This window comes from Dipodomys ordii, unplaced genomic scaffold (genome assembly GCF_000151885.1).
Source record: "Dipodomys ordii isolate 6190 unplaced genomic scaffold, Dord_2.0 Scaffold8, whole genome shotgun sequence".
Lineage (NCBI taxonomy): Eukaryota > Metazoa > Chordata > Mammalia > Rodentia > Heteromyidae > Dipodomys > Dipodomys ordii.
Window position 1 is genome coordinate 35,966,872 of NW_012267224.1, and position 16,602 is coordinate 35,983,473.

The 16,602-nt window shown below is 37.1% G+C and overlaps 1 protein-coding gene across 1 annotated transcript in view; it reads right to left on the minus strand.

Moving 5' to 3' along the window:
* Positions 1–13,490: 13,490 nt before the first annotated feature.
* Tmprss11a (transmembrane protease, serine 11A) overlaps positions 13,491–16,602 on the minus strand; it is a 44,020-nt gene continuing 40,908 nt past the window's right edge. The window contains exon 9 of the mRNA XM_013008935.1: positions 13,491–13,652. Coding sequence (XP_012864389.1) covers positions 13,491–13,652 — 162 coding nt within the window. The remainder of the gene's footprint in view (positions 13,653–16,602) is intronic.

The following is a 16,602-nucleotide window of genomic DNA, read 5'->3' on the forward strand; positions in this document are numbered from 1 at the left end:
CTTTGCTGCCTAGACTGGCTTCCAGTCGTGATCCTGAGATCTCAGCTTCCTGAGTAGCTAGGATTATAGGCATAAGCCCTGGTTTCCAGCTATGTATCAACTTATAAAACATCAGCCAGGTAGCAAACATGGGAATATACTTTAGATCCTCTTCTGAAACAAAGCCTCCGCTAGCTCCAAATACTCATCTTTTAGATTTATGAAGCTATCAGTCCCAAAGATGATTTTGTCATTAAAAAGACAAGTTTGGAGCTGGGAATGTGGCTTAGTGGTTGAGTGCTTGCCTAGTATGCATGAAACCCTGGGTTCAATTCCTCAGTACCACTAAACAGAAAAAGCCAGAAGTGGTGTGATGGCTCAAGTGCTAGCCTTAGCAAAAGAAGCTCAGGGACAGTGCCCAGGTTCTAGGAGTTCAAACCCCAGAACTGGCAAAAAAAAATAAAGACAAGTCTGAGCAGGGTACTGGTGGCTCATGCCTGCAATCCTAGCTACTGAGGAAGCTGAGATCTGAAGATCACAGTTAGAAGCCAGCCCAGGCAGTTAAGTCTATTAGATGTAAGTTGTGGCTTAAGAGCTAGAGTGCTAGCCTTGAATAACAAAGTTCATGGACAGCACCCAGGCCCTGAGTTCAATCCCTAGCACTGAAACAAGCAAGGAAGAAAGCAGGAGAAGAGTGCATACCATGCTGCCCAGGGTCACACAGGGTCACAAATGAATGCTCCAGAGTAAATAGGATAGGAAAGGAAGAACCATGATGAGACTATCATGGTTTTCTGGGGAAAAGGAGACCCAGGTGACTGAACACACAGGTGATAGTAAGGGGGTATAGGATTGGGCTAGTTTGAAAACTTTCAGAGGCTTTGAGGTGGAGGGGCTATCCTTAATTCTCTGACACGGATCCTAGAGGTGATTAGAGAGGTTGAATAATGGCCTTAGTTATGAGAGTTTCAAATAGGAGTTCATTGGGGTTTAAGCTCTCAGTTACTTAGTTTAAATGTGAAAATCTTACTAAGGGGAGCAATTTGCCCTTAGGAATTAGTTCTGGGAAAGACAGTTCACAGGATGCATAATGCCCTTCCAATATATAAAAGTATTAGGTTAATAAAAAATCTCTTCACTTACTTGGGCTCATTGTGTGAATGTTTTTTTATAATGTTTATGGTTCATTTTTGTTTTTTTTTAGTTTTTCTTTTTTCTTTCTTTTCTTCTTTCCTTTTTTCTTTGTTTTATTCCTTCTGTTGCTTTTCTAAATTTCTGTACCCCTTTCCTTGTGTATAAATTTATCTGATTTGGAAGGGGAAGGGGAAGCACAGAAACTGGGACAAAGGGTGAACCAATTCAGCAGTAGTACTCACTAGACACTATGTTGGAAATGAACGATACAAGTTTTTTTGGGGGGAGGGAAGTTGGGAAGAAAAACTGGGAGAGAATGAGGGAGGGAGTGACACTGTTAAGGAGATGTACCAACTATATAACCCATGTAACTTTAACCTCTCTGTACATCATCTTTACTTTTTTTTTAAGTATCAGGTTAAAAAGATGAGCTTACTACAACTTGTCTCTATTAAATTGTTCAGAGTTAGCTCTGTTTCCTTCTCTTAGTAGTTTGCAGCCAGTGATTGAGCAAGATGTTGATACAAGCCATTCCCACCTCCTGTGGATTTTTCTAATAGGCAATGTTTATTAACAAACTTATTGTTAGTGTGGTAGACAAGTTGTCAGACTGGCACTGCCATCTGACAGCAACTCTGACTAATATCTTTTCCTTCCTTCTCTTTTAACAAGTATTACTCCTCAATAAATCCATGGGCTTATTTTGTCTACATGTTTATGTGCATAAATCCACACGTGATTAATGATACCAAGAAAATACCAAGGAAACAAACATTAAGTCTAGATTTAGAGGCTGGATCACTCACTGCCTTCCTGGTAATGAGGACTCAGTGAAATGTGCCATACCAACATCATCTAGCATGAGGTGATAGTCTTGTTAGAACTTTCTCTTTCTGTGTTGGAATGTTGATTGAACAGTGTAATTTCACATAATTGAAAGTCATGAGGGCTGGAGATGATAAATACAAAAAAATTAAATTACATGGTTACCAAAAGGCTGCACTTATGTCCAACATGTAGGAACTGAAAAGTTGAGGGCAATTAACACAATTGAAAAATATGAATAGAAGATTCAGAGGCTTTTTATTAGATGATTGAAAATCCTTCATCGTGTGTAATGAGAAAGCAGAAAAAACTGAAAAACAAGGACAGGACAGGCTAGAGTAGCTGAACTCTGATGATAATTGAATGACAACTGAGATAAATCAATTATTCTAAAGTCAGGATTCTAGTTTGAACATCTTACATATTGGATGTCAAAATCTCTCCAGATGTCTTTAAAGGTTTTCACTCAGCAGGCTTCTTTTAAATCTTCTGGCCATGCAGAATTATCCTTCTCCTAATGAAAACTATCACTCAGAAGAGACATTACAGAAACCTTTCTCCTCAAAAGGAAAGAGCTGTCATTTTCCAGGAGCTAAATGTGTTTCTACTTCTGGTTGCAAGTCCTATTATCAAAGTTAAGTCAGAGCATAACCAGCTGGCATAAACTTGTTGTGGGAGTGGCTCCTAGAAGCCTAGAAAATAATAGACCATGTCAAGAAAAGTTGAACTGCCAGAATCATTATAGGACTCAGTAGAGAAAGGAATTAAAAACTTCCCCAAAGTAGGCATAGTGAATAGATATGTGATGCCAGAAAACACATTAGAAAATTATGTTCATGGGAATATCTAGATAATAAGCCATTCACCAGGAACATGATTATCAGGGAGGCATTGGGATGAATCCACTATGCCCACTGCATAGCCCTGTTCCCCAAAGAGACCAACTGGTTAGTTGAGAGGAAGCTCACTACAGTGGGCATCCTTCATTCTAGAAGGACCAGCCCTTTTTTCCTCAAACACATAGACCTATATTCCCAATAGGGGAATATCTTAACTGTGTACGTTTAACCAAGAGTAGTCTCCTTCTCCTTTAATAACTGATTCTATTGTGATTGTTACAGTCCCTAAAGGCATTCACATCATATTATTAACTTGAAAGTAGAAAGAGAATATCTGATAATACCATCACACATTTTTGTGTGGCCTGGCCACTGTCCCTGAGCTTCTTTGTGCTCTACTACTTGAGTCATGGCACCACTTCTAATTTTTCTGAGTTTTTAATTGGAGATAAGGGACTCATGGATTTTCCTGCCTGGGCTGGCTTCGAACCTTGATCCTCAGATCTCTGCCTCCTGAGTAGCTAAGATTACAGATGTGAGCCACCTGCACCCACCTTCATGACACATTTATTTTCATTTATTTAACATAAGGAGACAAAATTCAGAGAAGGTTTTATTTTTCTATAAAATGTGTTCTGTGTAGGTTAAGAGTAAGTAAAATTTGAGTGTGATATGTAGTTGATTCGATTGTACACTGCTTTGCCTTTTTTGGGGGGGGGCTCCGGTCGTGGGGCCTGAACTCTGGGCCTGGATGCTATCCCTCAGCTCTTCAGCTCAAGGCTAGTGCGCTACCACTTGAGCCATAGTGCCACTTCCGGCTTTTTTCTTTTTGCTTATATGGTGCTGAGGATTCGAACCCAGGGCCTCCTGCATGCAAGGCAAGCGCTTTACCACGGAGCCACCTTCCCAGCCCCTGCTTTGCCTTTTGTATCTTTTTTATCTTAAAGAAATTCTCAATCAATAATAATATTGAAATATTTAAGAAAATATTAGTCAAATCACAGACAAATATAAAAATCCCACAAATACTTAGACCTGATTTTTGCTCAGTTTAAATAAAATCTTTTTTAGGGCATTATTTTCTAATAGTATTAATGGCATGAACCATAGCAAAGGAGATGATTAAATTAAAAGAACTTAACTATCATCTTAAGCTGGAGACAACATCTTATCATAGTGACTTAAAGCTATGGCTATTTAATGTAGTTAATCTTGAAAAATACATCTATACACAACTTGGTACTTTAAATGCTTAGAACCCATGGTCTGGGTTCCCTGGATGAATGGCTTTCTTTATACCTTAATAAAACCCACTGTAGGTGTCTGGAAGAACATTAATAGGTAAAGAAATGGCTTCATTAGGGAGGAAAGACAAATATAGGTGTTGTGGAAATAAAATTGAGTATTGGAGTAAAAACTTTTTCTGTGAACTAAGTGTAGTGGTATATCCTTATAATCACAGTGGGTGACAGACATAATCTTTAAAAATGAACCAACTAACCAAACAAATAAACTCTTTGTTTTTGTTTTTAGATTTTTTAAGGTAAACAGTGTATAGTTGCTAGAAGAGTACTTAGACCAATATGAATGGGCATAGAAAATTTCCCACTATAGAAGGGACTATCTTGTAAATTTTTAACAAGTTGCTAATTGCCTGGTGATGGATATTGGTATGGAGAATGTGATACAGATAATTAAGAAATTAGATATTCTTAATATTGAATTTTTATAGGAAATAAATTGTTGATGGGGGAGATGGGAAGGGGAAACAAAGGAGGCGGTAACAATGCTTGATAAGAAATGTATTCATTACCTTGCCCATGTAATTGTAACCCCTCTGTATGGTATTTTCACATTAAAAAATAAAGAATGAAGTTGATGGGAATTCAGCTATAGAATCTAATTTTTATAATGCCAATATATATGAACTATTTTAACACATTTAGTGAAAGATATAGACTCTTCTAATGGTTTTAGAGAAAAATATTATGACATCAAATATTCATATATATAGGTATATATTATAACTCTTTGACTCAAGAAAATCCAAAAGTTTAAATTAATTTAAAAAGCAGGAAAAATAGAAAAAATTAATGGATTATTATATATGTACACACACACATATATAACTTTTTCTAAAAGCATGTGAATTCATAATATTTCAAGAAAATTGTAGAACTTGAGTAGACCTATCTGTCTTTTAGAGATTACTAAGTATATCTGACCAATAAACTCCTGAGTCTGTGTTCTCTAAAACAAGCTATTGTAGGGTTGCTTAAGAATACAACAAATTGAACACATCGTTTTATTGTTAATTTTTTTATTGTAAAGGTGATGTACATGGGGTTTACAGTTACATAAGTCAGATAATAACTACATTTCTTTTTTTTGGGGGGGGGTTCCAGTCGTAGGCCTGAACTCTGGGCCTGGGCGCTGTCCCTCAGCTCTTCAGCTCAAGGCTAGCGCTCTACCACTTGAGCCACAGCGTCACTTCCGGCTTTTTTCTTTTTTGCTTATATGGTACTGAGGAATCGAACCCAGGGCTTCAGGCCTACAAGGTGAATGCTCTACCACTGAGCCACCTTCCCAGCCCAATAACTACATTTCTTTTGAACAGTTTCACCCCTCCTTCATTTTCTCCCAGTTATTTTCCCTCCTGATCCCCCTCCTTCCACAAGTTATATAGTTCATTTTTAACATAGACACTCACAGTTAACTTATAATCTGCTGTCTTGGGCCTGCATTTGTAAATACGACTTTGTTTTTTTGTCAACTCTATTAAACACGTAACATGTTCTACTTGACCTTTAGTTACATGTTTCCTGCTCTAGACCTTGGGATCCTTGTAAATTTCACATATGCTCACTAGCCTTCACATTAAAACAAAGCAGCTTAACATTTCTTAGTGAAAATTTGTTTAGCTCTCTCAATTCTTAGGGATCTGTGTTTATTATGTTGGACCCGTTTGAATAATTCAGGATTGTCTCAGTTACATATAAGTCTTAAAAACTTTAATTCTGTCTGCACAGTTCACCTTCCTCGTAGTATGATGTGCTTATAGGCATAGCACCAGTGATGGAGAACAGAGGCTGGAATGGGAGGAGAAGTCTGTCCACTATATATAGAAATCTATTTTTTTTTTGGTCCATCGTGGAGCCTGAACTCTGGGCCTGGGTGCTATCTTTCAGCTCTTCAGCTCAAGGCTAGTGCTCTACCACTTCTGGCTTTTTCTGCTTATGTGGTGCTGAGGAATCAAACCCTGGGCTTCATGCATGCAAGGCAAGCACTCTACCACTGAGCCATCTTCCCAACCCCTATAAATCCATTTTTTACATAATGTACTTATTTTTTATTTTTGTATATATTTTTATTGTAAAGATACTGTACAGAGGGGTTACAGTTACATGAGTAAGGTAATGACTATATTTCTTATAGAGCATTATTACCTTCTCTTTGTTTTTCCCCTATCATCCCTTCCCCACATCCCCAACTCCTCCCCGTCCCCCAAAGTTGTAAAGTTCATTTTCAACATAGTATCTTGTACACCTCATTGTTACAATGGGTCAACCTGTATTCTTATTTCAGCATTTTGTTAAGAAATTCATTTTTTTAAAGGAAATAAAGCATCCTGGAGGTTTAAGGGGTTGACATTCAATTTCAAACATGATAATTAAGGCAAGTGACTTTAGACTAAAGATCGGAAGGAGGCAAGGAAAAAAGTAATCCATGTTTAAAGATATTTTATTGTAAAAGTTATGTACAGAAGGGTTATAGTTACATAAGTAAGTTAATGAGTATAATTCTTTTCAAACAGTGCTAGCCCTCCCTCATTTTCTCCTGCTTTCCCTGACCTGTGACCCTCCCCCTCAATTTGTAAAGTTCTTTTCCAACATAGTATCTAGTGATTCTCCCTGTTGCATTGGTTCACCCTTTGTCCCACTATTTCTGTGATTCCCCTTTTGTTCCCCAAAGCAGATAAACTTATACACAAGACAAAGGGTCCCACAATCAGAAACCGTGACCATGGGGAATAAACCAGACGAGAAAAAAAAAAGACCAAAGAAATAACTACAGACAGTACAAAAAAAAGAGAGAAAAAACCCGCAAAATCCCTCTTGCTTCCATATCATGGAGATCATTTCTGTTAGCATCATTTTATGTGGTTGTATGTACTATGTACATATGTACCTCTGCTAGGACTACATTTACACCAAGAGTCAATAGTGTTCCCTTTTGGTCACATCTCCTCCAGCATCTATTGTTATTAGATTTCTTGATTATAGCCATTCTAACTGGGGTGAGGAATCGCAATGTGGCTTTGATCTGTATTTCTTTTATGGTCAGAGATGTTGAACATTTCTTCATGTGTCTATTGGCCATTTTTATTTTCTCTTTAGAAAAGTCTCTCCTAAGTCTTCAGCCTGCTTATTAATAGTATGGTTGTTTCTTTGAAGATTTGTTTTGGGGGTATTTGATTTTTTGAGCTCTAATTAGATTTTTGATATGAGGCCCTTGTCTATTGTATAGCTAGTGAAGATCTTCTCCCAATCCATGGGCTTTCTATTGATTTTACTAGCTATGTCCTTTGCCATGCAGAAGCTCTGCAGTTTAATGCAATCCCATTTGTCCAGCCTTTCTTTGATTTGTTGTGTTTCTGGGTCTTTATTTAGGAAGTTTTGACCTGTGGCAAGGAGCCCGAGTGTATCCCCTATCCCTTCCTGTAATATTTTCAGGATAAGAGACATGGAATGCAAAGGTCCACAGCATGAACATAAAGGAGACAGTAACTGGGACCTAGTATGCTGAAGGGAGAGGGGAAGGTCAGGATGCATGTGAGAGAGTGGAAAATTAGATTTTAGAATAGGTGATGAGAAGTTATTCGAGTTTTTCTGAAGACATTATGGCATACCTTTAATATGATGGCTCTGGCTTCTGTGAATGAGGCAAAGACAGAAGCAGGGAAAGCAATTAGGAAAATAGTCTCTTTCTCTTATATCTCTCAGCTGAACCAAGAGCAAATCTCCTAAGGTCTATTTATAGAAAATCAGACTCTTCTCACTCTCCACACCACCATAGCTACTGCCCTGGTGCAAGCCATCATCTCTCACTTAGATCATTGAAATAACGACTTCCTGGTCTCCTTGCTTCTCCACCTGTTTCCTCTGTCCTATTTTATTTATTTTCTTTTTCATCTTTGTGAAGTACAATGAAAGAGTAAGCCTCAGTGTTCCTTGCAGAGAACTAGCAAAGAATGGCCTATCTGAAGGAGCGTAAGTCAGCACACAATGCAGACACCTGCACACTCAAGTTTATAGCAGTGTTATTTATAATAACCAAGCTAAGGTAAAAGGATAAAAAAATTAAATGAGAGAGAATGATGAAAAAAGTAACATTGATCAATATGTACAAACTGACCTGTTGATTTGAAACTCCTTTGTACAACTACTTAAAGATAATAAAAAAGGAAAAAAAACAATATTGTGTACACAATGGCATCCAATTCAGCCATGAAAAAGAATGAAGTTAATGTCATTTTCAGGAAAACAGATGAAACTAGATCATCAATTTACATTAAGTGAAATAGGCAGAATCCAGAAAGACAGTCACTGCATGTTTTCCCTGATGTGCAGAATCTTTAAAAAAAAAAAAAGACTTAAAAAAAGAACAAAATAACATGATGCAAAAATGTTTGGGGGTGGGGGTTGCCAACAGGAAGGGTGAGGTGAAAAGAAATGATGATACCATCTGCACATATGAAAACACTGGAATGAAATCCATTAGTCTATATAAAAAAGGAGAGAATGAGAAAGAGTAATAGAGGGAATGAATATGACCAAAGGAAACTACAATGCATTCATTGAAATGATGCAATGAAATCTCTTTATACAATTAATATACACTAATAAAATAAAACTGGCAAGAATTAGTATCCAAACTATTGTTTTTAATGAAAGAATGGCCAAACCTCCTTGGCTCACACCTTAGAAGTGTGAGATTTGGAGGTTCTCTGCTTAGCCCTGGGTAGAAAAGCCCATGAGACTCCATCTCCAAAATGGCAAGCAAAAAGCCAGGCTGGAGGTGTTGTTTAAGTGGTAGAGTACCTTCTCTGAGCAAGGAAGCTGAGCAGATATGAGATCCTGAATCAAACCCCAGTACTAACAAAAAAAAAAAAGAAAATTTCTTCTTGCTTAGAGGATGTCTATTATTAGTTCTGTTCAGGCCCAATCATATTATGTTTACTGCTTACTGTTTACTCAAATTTCATGGATTTAAATGGTACAGAATTCAAAAGTTGGTCTTTAGTACTATTGATACAGTTCTACTGATTCATCTTGATTTTTGCAAAGTTTTTAAGCACATAACTGTGATAGCTGTTGAGGATTAAGGAACAGTCTGTAGTTATGAAGAATGAGGAAGAAAGGGCAAATACTGATAGATTAAACAGAAGCAGAAAAAGAAGCAAGAAATGTTGTACAGCAAAGGTTTGCTTCCAGATATACCTGGATCCTCAGATGTAGCTGCTGAAGAACATAGGGGAAATGTTTTTGAGTTGGAGGGCCTGTCTGCTCCTGTTTGGTTTCTTTTGATGTAGGCAAAGAGCAGGCAGTGTTTAGGAACATTCAAAAGTGCAGAATCAGACTGCATAGGTCAAACAGTTCAGTAAGGGAAAAGGTGCCGGAGGAAGGGTCGTTACAGTTGGGAATGAGTTACTTCATAGGCATAGTCTGTTAATTTTAATATTTTGCCATCTTGGGGATTAAACCCAGGCTTTTGCTCTTGTTAGTCAGGCTCTCTGAAACTTGAGTCACACTTCCTACCATTTTTTTTTGCACTAGTTGTATTTGTCATAGCGTCTTGCTTTTATGCGAATGCTAAAGCTTCCTATTTATGCTTCCCACTGTAGTTGGGATAACAGGCTTGTAGCAGCATGCCAAGCCTTTTCTAATGAGGTAGGGGGCTATCATACTTAAAAAAAATACGTTATTGCCAAGACCAATCGAAATTGTGCCCCTCCTTGTCTCCACCTAACACACAGCTGAAATGACAAGTGTGACCCAATGCACCCCAGTATGGGATGGGCTGAGATCGCAGGCTAGCCTTGAGTGGAAAGTCGGATTTCTACCCTCCCAGTAGTTAGGATTATAGGCATAAACCATCAGCACTGGGTAATATAGTCTTTCCTTTAAATTTACCTAAGACGTGTTGAATAATATTCTAAATACTGTAGGAAATAATAAGGCAGATTTTTTCCTTTTCTTTTTTGGGGGGGATGTGTGTGTGAGGGGGTGGATGCGCTACCAGGACCTTACAAGGCTGAGGAAGCCTTTGCTGTCTCTCTCCTCAGTGAATTGCGGCTTCGATCGTGGGAGAGCTGAGCCCACTACCGTGGGCTGGCCGTGTGACACTGGGCTCCAGCCCAGAGCTCCATCTCATGGGTAATGGCAGAGGGAAGGTGCCATTCCACAGTGCAAGATGAGAATTCTTATTGCGAAGATTTCTGGCTGCAGTGTGTCTTCCTTATGTGTGTTGGTGAACTGACAGCTGAACTGAAGTTAGATGCTAGTTGGGTCCTCAATCCCGTAAGCCATAACTGTAGGCCTTTTGCTTTAGACATTTTTTTTTTCAGATAGAGCTTGGTGTGTTTGCTCCGGGCTGGCTTTGAACTGCATTCCTCTTACCTATACCTTCCTGCTAGTACAGACATGTACCACCATGCCTAAGCCTAATAAAGTGGCCTTTAACCTTGTAGGATTGAAAATATTTTAAGAGCTAATGCACATATAAAAATTGCAGCATATAATACACATATAAAGGGTGCAGCAAAATAAAGATTTTACTAGTTTCTGTAGATCTTAATAAAAGAATCTTAAATGCAATCGGCAAATGGATTTAGACTCTTTTTCAGGCAGAGGAAAAATGAGTGGAGGTCTGAGAATATGGAAATGAAAATATCAAACAATATTATAACCTGGCAGTGATTTGCTAAGTGAATACTGTACAGTGAAATTGAAGGTAGAGAAGATGATAATGGTATAATAATTCAATGTCAATAATAGTGCATGATTGGTCTAGTCTTTAGTTCTGAAGTGCTAATTACAAAATTAGTTTCGCTGATGGTATGCTCTTTTACAAAGAAGAATAGAATGGAATCATGATGTGAGATTTAGATACATCAGGAAGGGTATTGTTTTCATAAAGCTTCTGTTTCAGATTTTACTATATCCATGTTTTGTCATATATAATGGATCTATGAAGTAGAATATACTGTGTATTGTGGTCAAGGAAGTGAAACTTCATGAGAGAATGATTTTTGTAAAACTCTACCTTTCAAAGTAAAGTTTTAGGGGCTGTATGGCAGTACTCTGGTTTAGAAATTGTTTGATTTATTGCAGTGTTAAGGATTGAACCCCAAGTTCTGGTGCATGTTGGGCAGATAGAAATGCTAGAAACAAATTGTATGGAGAGATCAGTCTGTATTTGAGGTAACTATTGACTGCAGGACCAGCTGGTTATGCTAGTGTTCTTATAGGGACTGAATAGGGAAGGTTGAGATTGATCAGTACAGTTTTTTTTGTTGTTGTTGCTTAATGTCGTATTTTTGAGTTTCACATTTCTAAAAGTGATCAACTTCCTTCAAAATAGTTGTTGTCAATAGGATGTACTTCAGTTTCCTAGGAAACATTTACCAATATCTTGTGTTATTTTTAGTTCTCATAATCTGGGGGAAGAAGGATGTTGTAGCATTTAGTGAATATTACTAACCACTTGACAGTGAACAGGGCAGCCCCTTAAAACAATGGGGTTTTCTGACAATAGCATCAACGTTAAGAAACCTGGCTTCAAAATGATTCAAACTAAAAGGCATGTCATTCGTTTCCACAGTTAATAGGCTTGCACTACTAGGCTAACACAGACTCAGTAATATTGTTTGTAGAGTGCTCTTACCACCAAGTTTATTAGATTTGAAATGATATATCAACATTTGCTTACATCTGACCCAAAATGAAATGCTACACAAGTTTACAAGTTCATAATTTGCAACTCTAAAATCATTTCCTAATTCTTAGCATTCAAAGAGAAAATTTCACCTTACCACCATAATACATAATAATTTATGTGGCTACGGTTCAGAGAATTGGCAGCTAGCTGCCTAAGTGAATCACTCAAAATCATTAATTGCCTTAAGAATTTCCTAATTAAAAACTGATTTAATACCACTTACTGATATTCATAGACCTACTGATTCAATAAATACAGACCATCATAAAGATAGTTAGGAAAAGGTCATGTGAAAAATGATACACAGGAATGCCAGCTACCAACAGCTTCAGTTTTCTTCACTATAACTGTGTTTGTTTGTATGACCTATGGGATCTTTCTTAAACTTCAAAGTTCTATTAGTCTAAATTATGAATTAATTGTTGGTGGACAAATTATAAATCCCATTCAGATTGCATTAGGTAAGAATAGATTGCATTAGGATTATTTATGTCTTCTCAAGAGCAAATAGGGAAATTATTCTAAAATAATTTCACTGTTCCAATGATTTTTGGCTAATTTGGACTACCTGAGATTCCTCAGCACACGAACGTTGAAGTTTCACAGGTTCTGCCAAGCAAAGTACCATTTCTACAAGACCCTCATCTAGTTGTGCTCTGGAATGTAGCAGCCTAACTCTCCTAATGTCTTTGTGAAACACTTAACTGAGCATGTTAATTTAGACTATTTTGCCCATGCATTTTATGTGGTAAATGTTTGTATAATTAGTAAGACAAGAAAAGCTCCTCCTCCTTCTCCTCTTCTTCTATAGATGTTAGGGCTCCAGGGTGGTGGCAGATTTTAAGCATGACTGTACATTCTGAATTGTTTTTGAGCATGCAACTTTTAAAAATAATTATAGCTAAAAATCTCCCCCTGGCGATGAAAATGTGTAACTGCATTTTTAAAATGTCAAATTATTGAATCCTTGTCTGGGGACTGCTCATGATCTTATTGTCAACTTCTCAAAAAATTTTACAACAAAAATATATTTTGATTAAATAATTATTATATCTATTATTCATTAGTCAGGATGTCTATGCACACTAGAGATCTCTGTGTGTGTTAAAAAATCCATGAAGACATTAGAGAGGTTTCACAGCTATAGATTAAAAAGTCATTAATTTACTACTCGACTTTGTTTCCTATATATATTATATATATATTATAAAAATTCTTCACATGCTTTTAGAAGTAGCAAGCTATTTCCTGTGGTAGAAAATTTCTAGAAAACCAGGAAGAAAAGGAAATGAATAGTATTATTCTTGAAGTCTGGAGAAATCATATGGGATTATATGATTCTTCTGAACTCTGAGAGTTCAAGAAGTTTCTCACTTAAGGAGACACCCTTGACACTTTGCTTTAAAATCTCAAGGCTAACAGAGAATTTGCATTGTGTCTTCTTTATCCTCCAATTTATTTGACTTAAAGAGCTGAATATCATTGCTATATTTTTCACATTAGGATAAACTGACATTAATTTACAGATAAAAAGCCCTTTTATCTTGGCCATGGATCACCAACTGACTAAACAATTGTAAAACAAATCATGTCATGGTTTCATGCTGCTAGTCATCCAAGCTCACTTTATTGTACTGAATGCCTGTTGGATGTCTGAGTCTTCACATATGTGCGTCCTGCATGCAGCTCTCTTTGTTTAGATTTCACGGTGAGTTAGAGGCCTGTTCTTGAAGCAATCCAGCGTCGGTAATAGGTCACTTGTGTGTAGACTCCAGGCTTGTTCTTTTGGCCACAGTTATCACCCCAGCTCACAATTCCCATGAGATACCAGGTACCGTTAGGATCTCTTACCACTAATGGTCCTCCAGAATCACCCTGAAAGTAAAAAGATTAAGGAAAAACAAAAGCAAGTGAGTAAAACAAAAACCTTATGATTTAAGATGCTTAGAGGATATACTTGTTTGTATTAATAGACAGTGTATAGATTCTACATACCAGACTCTATATATCAATATAGAATAATTAAATAAAACATGGACTTCAAAATTATCAGGAAGGTTAAATTTCCACATTTTACATCATTTTTATTGTTGTTAAAGTAAATAAATACATAGTTAAAAGGAGAAAACAATAGAATAACAATAGTACTAAATTTGGGAGTGGGCAGAACTGGAATTTGAACTCAGGGTCTAGCACTTACAAAACTGACAGAGGACTGCTTAGCCACACCTCTAGTTTTTGCTTTTACTCATCATTCTTAGAAGAGGGTCTTGTTGGTATGTGGTATTGGTTCATGCTTAAGCTTTGCTACACCTACATTTAAGCTTCCCAATATTCCTGAAATCACAGATGTACACCACCACATTCAGCTTCTACTCAGCTGGCCTCAAACCAGAATTCATCCATCTTCAGCTACCCAAAAAACTAGGATCACTGCTATGGTCTATTGGCATCTTGTACATTCTACATTTCTTGATTCATTTTGCTAACTCACACTAGTTTTATGATTTCTTATAACATCTAAGTTTTTGTCATTAAATGAGATGATGAAATTTCTATTTCTCTATTTAGATGATTTAAATGAATTTCCTGTCATGTAGTTTGGGATCTATCTATTTTACAACATTTCTCCACTTTCCTTCACTATATCATTATGATTTAGTCTCTACTTTTGGTTATACTAACAGCTATTGTTTTGTAAATGTTATGAATTCAAACAAAATCTTGATTTCTTTGTACTTTTATTTGGCAGACCTCGGTTTCTTATCAATAATTTCTTATCAATGATAACCAACCAATAATAATTTCTTATCAATACTCTTTCATTGGGCTAGTTTTCCATGTACCTGTGGCAAATGTTGAATATTCCAAAAAATCTGACATGATCTAATAATAATTGTTCCTAATACTCAAGGACATTAGATGACATGTCAGCTTTTTACTCCCTATGACCTGTCTATGTTTCTGTCCCTCTCAGACCCACATGCACACATCATTCTTTTGTGTCGGATTCACAATGGTTTAGGCTCTTTCTGTTTTCTTAATACTCAACTCCATTTTGCTGAGTATCCTGATTCTCTCCTACGAAAGACACGATGAGAAATGCATTTTTTTGAGACACTGCCTGTCTCAAATTTGTTATTCTACTCTCATAGTTAATATTAGTTTCAGATTTCATGGGCAAGAATCTTGAATTAAATAACTTTCTTTTTGAAATTTGAGTGTTTTTCCCTGTCTTCAACCTTCCAAGTTTATTGAGACTTTCTATGCAAGTGTGATACCCATTCCTTCAATTCTGAAGTTTTCCTCCTTTATCGCTAGGGCCCTAACATTTTGTCATGATGAGGCTTTGAATACTTGGGTCTTTGTTTCAATAGGAGGCAGAGAAAGCTTCACAATAAAAAAGCATCCATAGTTTCTTTGATAATGGACTCCCATGATTTCTATTCCAGATCTGGTACCATTTGTTGTTGTGCGTCCTAAGCTGATCATTTAATGTTAGTGGCTGGATTTCCATCTTATCAGATAGATTAAGGCCATCATGTGCATCAGCTACAACTATTGTATTTCTATATTGAGTTCTTGTACCTGACTCCCTTTCTTGATAGCTTTCCCCTTTTTTCCATAAGTACATATTTGCACAATTAGGCAGGAATCTTACCTCTGTGCTCCAATTCAATGAAGATTCTTTATGAAGCTTATCATTAATTTCATGGAATCATAATACCTTGTTTGCTCTAAGCCTCCAGACCCTGCCTTTGCTTGCTTCCTGTGGCACAGATATCTTTCAGCATTACTTCAATTCTGGTTGCCTCCCTACCCTTTTTCATCCATTGAAATTAGATCTTTCTCTTGCTCAATGCAAGAGGTACAAAATTCACTGCTTTCCTAACAAATGTTGCCATATATATAGAACTCTGGCTAGAGCTTCCTGTCACCTCATATTCATATCATTCCCTTCCTTTCAACACTTTTTGGGGTTTTCAAGAATTTCATGTTAAAAAGTGAATGCCTAATGAAGATCTTCTCCCAATCCGTGGGCTTTCTAATGATCTTGCTAGCTATGTCCTTTGCCATGCAGAAGCTCTGCAATTTCATGCAATCCCATTTGTCCAACCTTTCTTTGATTTGTTATGTTTCTGTGTCTCTATTAAGAACATTTTGGCCTGTGTCAAGGAGACCTAGGGTTTCTCCTATTCCTTCCTGTAATGTTTTCAGGGTGTCTGCTTTGGCTCCAAGGTCTTTGATCCATTTGGAGTTGATTCTGATGCAGGATGATATATAAGGATCTAGCTTTAGTTTTATACAGGTGATTAACCAATTTTGCCAGCACCATTTGTTGAAGAGGCTCCCATACAACGGACAAGGGTCTCATATCAAAAATATACTTGGAACTCAAAAAATTATATCCCTCAACAACTAATCCTCAAAGAAACAACAGCCCGATAAATAAGTGGGTTAAAGACTTAAAAAGAAACTTCTATGAAGAGGAAAGAAGGATGGCCAATAGACACAGGAAGAAATGCTCAACTTTCTAGCCATAAAAGAAATGCTAATCAAAACAACATTGAGACACCATCTCACCCCAGTTAGAATGGCTATAATCAAGAACTCTAATAACAACAGATGCTGGAGGGGATGTGGACAGAAGGGAACCCTACAGCATTGATGGTGGGAATGTAAACTTGTTCAGCCACTATGGAAAGCAGTATGGAGGTTCCTCAAAAGACTCCACATAGAGCTCCCTCTTGGGCATTTACCAAAATGATCACAGACAAGACCATACTAAAGCTACCAGCACAACTATGTTTATCACAGCATTATT